Source organism: Papio anubis, chromosome 5, assembly GCF_008728515.1.
Source record: "Papio anubis isolate 15944 chromosome 5, Panubis1.0, whole genome shotgun sequence".
Classification (NCBI taxonomy): domain Eukaryota; kingdom Metazoa; phylum Chordata; class Mammalia; order Primates; family Cercopithecidae; genus Papio; species Papio anubis.
Window position 1 is genome coordinate 164,794,478 of NC_044980.1, and position 9,881 is coordinate 164,804,358.

Below are 9,881 nucleotides of genomic sequence, written 5' to 3' on the forward strand. Positions count from 1 at the left end.
GCCTAGGAGTGACCACCCAGGGCTGTTCTGGGGGCTATGGGGTGACAGCCTCTGGAGAAATCCCCTAGTCTAGGTAACTTCGGGAGGCCACGCCATGGGAGAGTCCTGGATGGAGGGCGGGTCCGTCTGTTTGTTTCGATCCCTTCCCCCACGGCTCGCTTTCGCATCAGCCAAAAAAAATTCCCAGAACGGCCAGTGTGAAATCAGACCCACAGGGCTGTGGGCACGGCCCCACGCAGAATCCGGGCCCCCGTGAAGGGCGTCATCCACAGGAAGTTCAGACCCCCTTGGATTGGGGGCTGAGTCACGAGTCAGAAACCCACTCACAATAGCATGGACTTGGGTTTAAAAATACTTGGCTGAGCGGAAACAAGGTTACTGCCTGGGGCCAGATCTCTTTCCGGAGGAGGAGGGGAGCACTGAGACCTTCCCCATCCCCAGAGGAAGTGGAAACCCAGGCTTTCAATCTAGTAGGCAGGAGAGGAGGTGAAAAGAGAAGGCTGTGGCTCAGGGACGGGCAAGAAGGCCTGGGAGGGTTCCTACCTCACTTAACCTGGGCTTCCTCTCCACCAGGCAGGGAGGGCAGAATGTCACATCATTCCTAAAGCCAGCACACGGCAGAGGCACCCAAGCTCTGAGCAGCAGCTGCCAAGGCCCCCTGTGTGCTTGAGGTGTTAAGAGGACTTGGGGATTGGCCCTCAGCAATAGCAAGAGACAAAAGGGACCTGTATTAATTTATCTCATTTTATTTTTAAAATCACCCTCAAATAGGCATATGCTTTGACGTAGTAATTCCCTTTGAAAGTCCAGCTGAGGCCGGGCGTGGTGGCTCACGCCTGTAATCCCAACACTTTGGGAGGCCAAGGCGGGCAGATCACCAGAAGTCAGGAGTTCAAGACCAGCCTGGACAAAACGGCAAAATCCCGTCTCTACTAAAAAATACAAAAATTAGCCGGGCATGGTGGCAGGCGCCTATAATCCCAGCTACTTGGGAGGCCAGCGCAGGAGAACTGCTTGAACCTGGGAAGTGGAGGTTGCAGTGAGCCAAGATCGTGCCACTGCACTCCAGCCTGGGCGACAGAGCAAGACTTCATCTCAAAAAAAAAAAAAAATACAAGAAAGTCTAGCCTAAAAAAGTAAAAATTAGGCGGGCGGTGGCTCAAGCCTGTAATCCCAGCACTTTGGGGAGGCCGAGGCAGGTGGATCACGAGATCCGGGAGGTCGAGACCGTAACATGGTGAAACCCGTCTACTAAAAATACAAAAAACTAGCCGAGTGAGGTGGGCCCGAGGCCTGTAGTCCCAGCTACTGGGAGGCTGAGGCAGGAGAATAAGGCGTGAAAGACCTGGGAATGGGAGCTTGCAGTGAGCCGAGATTGCGGCCTGCCTCCAGCCTGGGTGACACAGCGCGAGACTCCGTCTCAAAAAAATAAAATAAAATAAAATAAAATAAATAAAAAATAAAAAGTAAATTAAAATACAGCAACAGCCGGGTGCAGTGGCTCACGCCTGTAATCCCAGCACCTTGGGAGGCCGAGGCAAGCGGATCGCTTGAGGTCAGGAGTTCAAGACCAGGCTGGCCGATATGGTGAAACCCCGTCTCTACTAAAAATACAAAAAAAAACATTAGCCGGGCGTGCGTGGTGGCACACACCTGTAATCCCAGCTACTCGGGAGGCTGAGGCAGGAGAATCACTTGAACCCAGGAAGCAGAGGTTTCAGTGAGCTGAGATTGCACCACTGCACTCAGCCTGGGCGACAGAGTGAGACTCTGTCTAAAATAAAATACAGCAAGAACTCTACAAAACTGTTCATCAAGATACAGTCAGCTCTGTGAGAACCCTTATTTTGAACCTGCCAACTTTGCTCCAACACCATCGACATACCAAGGAGTGATTCTGCTATAATATTAAGGTCATGTTTGGTTACATATAGAAACAGCAAGTGAACGCCATAGATGAATGCAGAAAACTGCACTGAGCTGACTCGGGTGCTGAAGGAATGCACAAAACACACAGGCACATACATCTGACATCCATCAACCACCTCTAAGCCACACCCATGTGCATCTGCCATCAGATTGCACGCACACCTCCTTCCACGGCGCCCCACGCTGCTGCCTTCCCAGCACCCACGTCCACCCACGTGGTGCATCTTTTTTCAGGTAAGATGCCTGCGTACTGCAGCATGTGTGTATTTCTTCTCCGTGTAACTTGCGTAAAACTGCACTATTGGTTTTGAGATTCTGAACTTTTTTTAAAAGATGCCACTGATGAAGTTTTTGAGTGCTGTGCCCTCAATCCCATTTTTCCCATAAGGCCTCTAGTTTTCACTGCATGATTTTATATAGCTCTGTGATTTTTACAAAGACATAATTGTCTTCTATTACATACTAAGTAAAGCACCTAGCACAGTGCCTGGCATACGATTATTTAATCTATTTTAAATTTTTTTTTTTTTTTGAGACAGAGTCTCGCTCTGTCACTCAGGCTGGAGAACAGTGACACAATCTTGGCTCACTGCAACCTCCACCTCCCAGGTACAAGAGATTCTCCTGCCTCACCCTCCCTGAGTAGCTGAGATTACAGGCACCCACCACCATGCCAGGCTAATTTTTGTATTTTTAGTAGAGAGCGGGTTTCGCCATGTTGGCCAGGCTGGTCTCAAACTCCTGACCTCAGGTGATCCTCCCGCCTCAGGAGGTGGAGGTTGCAGTAAGCCAAGATCGCGCCATTGCACTCCAGCCTGGGTGACAGAGCAAGGCTCTGTCTAAAAGAAAAAAAAGAAATAAAACACTACAGATACATATGATTAGAATCAGGCAGGAAAAAAAATTCATCACAACATCAAAAGTCTAGAAGGAAATACATCAAAATGTCAACAGACATTGATGGAACCCAGGGTAATTTTTTTCTGTTTAACTGTTGCTATTTGTTTGGTAAACTCCCAATTTTGCAAAATAATACATCTTTTAAGAGTTTAAAAAGGCCGGCTCGGTGGCTCACGCCTGCAATCCCAGCACTTTGGGAGGCTGAGGCGGGCGGATCACAAGGTCAGGAGTTCAACACCAGTCTGGCCAGCATGGTAAAATCCCATCTCTACTAAAAATACAAAAATTAGCCGGGTGTGGTAGTGCACACCTGTAATCCCAGCTACTTGGGAGGCTGAGGCAGAAGAATTGCTTGAACCCGGGAGGCAGAGGTTGCAGGGAGCTGAGATCGCGCCACTGTACTCCAGCCTGGGTGACAGAGCAACACTCTGTCTCAAAAAAAAAAAAAAAAAGCTTAAAAACAACAAAAAATCAAAACCAGAGCAATTTTCTAGTCTTGTTTTGTTTTGTTTTGTTTTGTTTTGTTTTGAGACAGGGTCTCAGGGTCTCACTCTGTTGCCCATGCTGGAGTGCACAGGCATGAGTGCAGCGGCTCACTGCAACTTCTGCCTCCCAGGCTCACGTAATCCTCCCACCTCAGCCTCCTGCGTAGCTGGGACCACAGGCACCTGCCACCACACCCAGCTAATTTTTTTTGAGATGGAGTTTCACTCTTTCACCCAGGCTGGTTTGCAGTGGCACGATCTCGGCTCACTGCAACCTCCACCTTCCAATTTCAAGCGATTCTCTTGCCTCAGCCTCCGGAGTAGCTGGGATTACAGGCGCCTGCCACCACGCCTGGCTAATTTTTGTATTTTCAGTAGAGATGGGGTTTCACCATGTTGTCCAGGCTGGTCTTGAACTCCTGACCTCACGTGATCTGCCTGCCTCGGCCTCCCAAAGTGCTGAGATTACAGGTGTGAGCCACCGTGCCCGGCCAATTTTTTGTATTTTTCATGGAGATGGGGTTTCATCATGTTCCTCAGGCTGGAAAGCAGTACTTTTTTTTTTTTTTCTCAGATGGAGTCTTGCTCTATTGTCCAGGCTGGAGTGCAGTGGCACAATCTCGGCTCACTGCAAGCTCCGCCTCCTGGGTTCATGCCATTCTCCTGCCTCAGCCTCCTGAGTAGCTAGGACTACAGGCGCCCGCCACCACGCCTGGCTAATTTTTTCTATTTTAGTAGAGACAGGGTTTCACGGTGTTAGCCAGGATGGTCTCCATCTGCTGACCTTGTGATCCACCCACCTCAGCCTCCCAAAGTGCTGGGATTATAGGCATGAGCCACCACGCCCAGCCAACGAAGCAATTTTTAAGAAGGATACCAGGCTCCGTGGCTCACGCCTATAATCCCAGCACTTTGGATGGCTGAGGCAGGAGGATCACTTGAGCCTAGGAGTTCAAGACCAACCTGGACAACAGAGCGAGACCCCATCTCTACAAAAAATTTAAAAATTAGCCAGATGTGGTGGCGTGTGCCTGTAGTCCGAACTACTCTAGCGGCTAAGACAGGAGGATCCCTTCAGCCCAGGAGTTCGAGGCGGAAGTGAGCAATGATGGTCCCACTGCACTCCAATCCTTGCAACAGACTAAGACACTATCTCTAAAAAGAAACAAAAAGAAGCAGAAAAATCATCTCAGCCTGCTAACCCAACTCCTTTCATTTCTCCATGTTCCCTGTCCACAGTGGGTGCATGAGTACCTGTGTTACTGCTGCTATGACAGCAAGCACACCCCGCTAAAGTCAGCTTTTCCCACTCAACCTATCATCTTTTACCCTTTCCACCTCCTCCTCAAAATGAAGATTTGCAGTGACAAGAATTTTGAAACCATATAGCTTGTTAACTTTACTTCATTTTTTTGTTTTGTTTTGTTCTTTGAGACAGAGTCTCACTCTGTTGTCCAGGTTGGAGTGCCAGTGGCACAATCTCTGCTCTCTGCCACCTCTGCCTCCCAGATTCAAGCAATTCTCCTGCCTCAGCCTCCCGAGTAGCTGGGATTACAGGCTTACAGGCGTGTGCCACCACGCCCAGCTAATTTTTTGTATTTTTAGTAGAGATGGGGTTTTACCATGTTGGCCAGGATGGTCTTGAACTCCTGACGTCAAGTGATCCACCAGCCTCGGCCTCCCAGAAGTGCTGGGATTACAGCCTGCTTTGTATTCTAGTAATTAACTAGGAATGGTTTTCTTTTGAAACCAATTTGTAGGAATGGTTTTCTTTTGAAACCAATTTGCATTCACATAGGCATTGGGTGAGAATGAGCTTGACTTTGCACAAAATCAATCCTATCCTCCTCTTTTTCTCCTGAGGCAGACAGATTAAGGCTTATCAGGGAGAGGAGGAGAGGTTTGATATCTCGGAGACCGCTAACTTGAAGACTCATCAGGAAATCTGGAATCAGAGAGTCCTCTCCTGACATCGTTGACAAATTCAGACTTCCAAGGCCCAGAAAGACCTCAGGAAGCCTTCAACACTTAGGCTGTCAGAAGAACAACAGCGCTGCTGGCAGTCCCTCCTCAGCGCCCTGACAATTGCTTTCTCAGGTGCCGTGTCAAAATGGAATCTCTGGTTCCAGCCATAAAACCAAGATAGAATTTTTGGTTTGGGTTACTTCAGTGACCAGGCCAGGGAATAACCAAGTAGGCAGGAGTCGTGGTCCTTGACTACAAGGGTCTTTAGTAAAAGCAATACCTGCTTCGACTTCAAGCAGGAGGGGTGAGTAAACAGCACCTCTTGAGTAGACAGCCTGGGTGACAGGGATCTCTGATCCAGGATGGGTCTTCCTTAGCTGGTGACTAAGGAAAGAGCGTTCAACTGAAGCCCAGAGCCCTGGGTTCTAGTCCCTTCTCTTCTCTGGGCACCAGGGCATACAGGGTTGGCTTAGGTCAGAGCATGCTAAGGCCAAGAAAGTAACAGAATAGACTGTTAGGTCTATCAGCCATCACACCACTCTCTTGGTCTGGCTCTCGCTCAATTAAGAGAAAATCGTGGATTCAGAGGTAGAAGGAGAGGGCTGTGGTGGAGCCAGCTCACAACTTAGAGAATTAAAGTCACTTTTTGTTGTCGTTTTTGAGACGGAGTCTCCCTCTGTCCCCCAGGTTTGAGTGCAGTAGCACGATCTCAGCTCACTGCAACCTCTGCCTCACGGGTTCAAGCAATTCTCCTACCTCAGCCTCCCGAGTAGCTGGGATTATAGGCATGCGCCACCACACCCGGTTAATTTTTTATTTTTGCATTTTTAATAGAGATGGGGTTTCGCCATGTTGCCCCAGCTGATCTCAAACTCCTAACCTCAAGTGATCCACCCACCTCGGCCTCCTGAAGTGCTAGGATTACAGGCGTGAGCCACAGCGCCTGGCCCTGGAGTCACTTTTTTAAAAACTGACTTTCCACATGCTTTGGAGAACCAAGAGGACACAGTACAGATTGTGAATCGGATGAGCTCCTTTGTATGAAACTTTCAGAGTAGCAGGGGAGTTATAAGGAACTAAAGCAGGAGGAAACACAACTGAAAATGACAAGAGAAAATCTTACCAGCACAAAAGCAAAGTTCTGCATCTAAGTTTAAAGGAAGATGAACCCTGTGAAGCCAGGATATACTGCAGGGAACAGGACAAGAATGCAATTGAAAGCCCCTAACGGAGAAAAAAAAAAAAACCCATACGTTTGTTTTGTGTTGTTTTGTTTTTGAGATGGAGTCTCACTCTGTGCCCAGGCTGGAGTGCAGTGGTGGTATCTCGGCTCACTGCAATCTCCGCCTCCCGGGTTCTAGCAATGCTCTTGCCTCAGCCTCCTGAGTAGCTGGAATTACAGGTACGCATCACCATTCCCAGACAATTTTTGTATTTTTAGTAGAGACGGAGTTTCATCATGTTGGCCAGGATGGTCTCAATCTCCTGACTCGTGATCCGCCCGCCTCGGCCTCCCAGCGTGCTAGGATTACAGGGGTGAGCCACCGTACCCGGCCCAAAAAACCCATGTTTAAAAGCATACACTAAAAACACCAACTGAGCCTTCTGGAGAAAGTGGGTCCCGTGGCGAGCTGACCAAGGGTCCAGCTGCCCTCACGGTAGTCAGAACACAGCTGCAGGAGCAGGCTCTAAGACAGTCAAGGACACTGGCAGTGTCCAGGGAGAGCTGCAAGGCTGAGGACCATTCTTGGGTGCCACTAGGAGGAAGATGCAGCTCTGAGGAGAATAAAGAAAAGATGTGCTGAGGAGAGGGTGAGCTAGCTGCCCTCAAATATGGGCAAGGCCCTCAGGCAAAGGAGGTCAGCAAATCGGGCAGTCCAAAAGCACTGCCTCTCAGATCACAAGACCTCTCCCCACCCCAAACAGGAAGCGTGGGCTCAGAGAAGAGGTGGTAAGGTAACAAAAGAGGCACCAGGCCAGGCTCAGTGGCTCACGCCTGTAATCCCAGCACTTTGGGAGGTCAACACGGGTGGATCACTTGAGGTCAGGAGTTCAAGACCAGCTTAGACAACATGGTGAAACCCCATCTCCACTAAAAATACAAAAATTAGCCAGGCATGGTGGCATGTGCCTGTAATCCCAGCTATTCGGGAGGCTGAGGTAGGAGAATCACTTGAACCCGGGAAGTGAAGGTTGCAGTGAGGGCCAAGATCGAACCACTGCACTCCAGCTTGGGAAACAGAGTGAGACACCGTCGCAAAGGAAAAAAAAAAAAAAAGAGGCACCAGGTGGGCCTAGTTGGTCTCAAAATTGCCACCGCTCCAGGTCAGGCAGGGTGACTCACGCCTGTAATCCCAACACTTTGGGAGGCTGAAACGAGCTGACTTCATGAGCTCAGGAGTTCAGGACAAGCCTGGGCAACGTGGCAAAAACCCAGCTCTACAAAAAATAGAAAAATTAGCTGGGTTGTGGTGTGCACCTGTAGATCTAGCTACTCGGGAGGCTGAGGCAGGAGAATCTCTTGAGACCAGGAGGCAGATGTTGCAGTGAACCGAGATCGTGCCACTGCACTCCAGACTGGGCAACAGAGGGAAACCCTGTCTCAAAAAAAAGAAGAAAAAGGAAAAAACTGCCACCACTCCAAGCCTCTAGGGCAGTACTTCTCAAACCTATTTGCTTAGGGATCACCTGGGATCTTATTAAAATGCAGACTCTAATTCAGCAGGTCTGGGTTGGGCCTGAGATTGTTCACTTCTAACAAGCTCCCAAATGATGCTATTGTAACACTGGTCATCTAGGAACTACCCTGGTAACTAGGCGATAGACTACTTTCAAGTCAGAGGAGAAGGCTGGGGAAGGCTTCTCTGTGGTCCAGCCTCATAGAAGGGCAATCCTAGGGTCAGAGTGGCCTACAAGCTACAGGAGCCCCAAGGAGGAGGATAGTGGCTTAGGAGAGAGGTGGTCTCCTGGAGGTATACGCCAATTTAACAAGAGGGAGTCTCCAGTAAAAATTTTCTTAGGGGAAAGGGGGGAGTCAAGCTGTAGGTGTTCGCTCCCTAAAACAACTCAGCACCTCAAAATTAGCTCTCAGGAGCAGAAACTAACGTCTTGCTGCCACACTTCTCTAGACAAAATCAGCTCTGCCCCACCCACTCCACAAAAGCTCTCTGCCGAGTCTTCCTCTAGGGGAGAGGTGACTGCAGGCTGGGAGACTCCCCAGCTGTGACTCAGACCTACGGAATCAAATCTGTTCCCCGAGGCTCAGCATTCACCAGATCCTGACCTCCCCCTCTGCCTGGCCCCAACCCACCTTTCCAAGCCCCACCTCTCACTCCAGGGGCCACCCCTCGCCCACCCCACTTCCCTGTCTCTGGCTCAACTTCAGATGTGTCCCCAGCTCCCAACCCTTCCAAGCGCAGCCGAGTTTCTCGGTCCACGTCGCCTCGATATTCCCACAGCATCTGTATAGTCTCTCTTTAAAAAAAAAAAAAGTGTGTGCCCCTATCGCCGTTTTACGGAAGGTCCCTGGAAGGTTCCTCGAGTGGCCCTCTCGGATGCTGAGGTACTGTCAGCGCCCCTTTGTCTCCCTGTGCGGCGCCGAGCGCAGTGCAGGACACACAGGAAGTGCTCCGAAACAGGGCTAAGGTGGGGGCGGCAGCCGTGCCCGGAGGGGGCGCCCAGAGCGCAGGGACTCGGCCGGGCCGAGTGACGTTCCCCCCAAAAAACAAGAGTCACCAGCATGAGGGCCAGGGACCCCGAGTTCAGAGCCAGGCAGCCCTCGGAGCCGGAGCCAGGCTGGCCGGGTCCCGGGCGGGCATCCCTTCCCTCCGGAGCCCCTCGACGCGCGTCCGGCCACCCACCTCAGCGCCCTCACCTTGTAAACCTTGCCGAAGGCGCCGTCGCCCAGCTCGCCCACAATCTCCCACACCTCGTTGGGGTCCAGGTCGCGGCGGACGTGCTCATATTCGCGGGACTTTCTCTTCTCGAAGGTAGACAGGCGCAGGATGCGGCGGAAATTGGCAAAAGCCATGGCCGGGGGCGCCGGGGCGCCGGCTCGGGCTCGGGCTCGGGCTCGGGCTCGGGCTGTGGCTTCGGCGGCCGCGAGGAGAAGGAGGAGGAGGAGTTGGAGGACGCCGCGGCTCTCGGGGTTCTCCCCAGACCCGCCCTTCCCTGCAGCCCGACCCCGGTCAAGTGTGCCCTGGGCAGCGCCGCGCCGGGAGCACCCGGAACCGCGCAGACGGCGGCGTCCCCGCCCCCGCCCTGTCCGGTCCCCGGGGCCGCCTCCCTTGTGCCGGCCCCGCAGCCCCCGCCCGGCGCAGCCCTGCCTGCGAGAGCCTCGGACCCGTTCCGGGGGACCGTCCCCGCGCCCGCCCAGCGGCCGGGCTCCACCTGCCGCTCCCCGGCAGAGCCCCGAGACCCCCTAATTGGCTGCGGGCGCTCCCCGGCTCCGCCCGTCGCCGCAGGGCACTCTGGAAACTGTAGTCCCCGCACACCACGCGCCGCGAGCCGCGGGCTGGGCTTTGGAGAAGCTTAGGGGACCGCTCGGTGGGACCGCTCATGGACTCAGGAGCCAGCCCGCCGCGCCTCGTGGCTCCCAGAACT

General features: G+C 52.1%; 1 protein-coding gene across 1 annotated transcript in view; it reads right to left on the reverse strand.

Moving 5' to 3' along the window:
• The window catches only part of STK10 (serine/threonine kinase 10), a 149,318-nt gene extending 139,681 nt beyond the window's left edge, over positions 1-9,637 (reverse strand). The window contains exon 1 of the mRNA XM_009209570.4: positions 9,154-9,637. Coding sequence (XP_009207834.1) covers positions 9,154-9,309 — 156 coding nt within the window. The 5' untranslated portion in view covers positions 9,310-9,637. The remainder of the gene's footprint in view (positions 1-9,153) is intronic.
• Between the last annotated feature and the right edge of the window lie 244 nt (positions 9,638-9,881).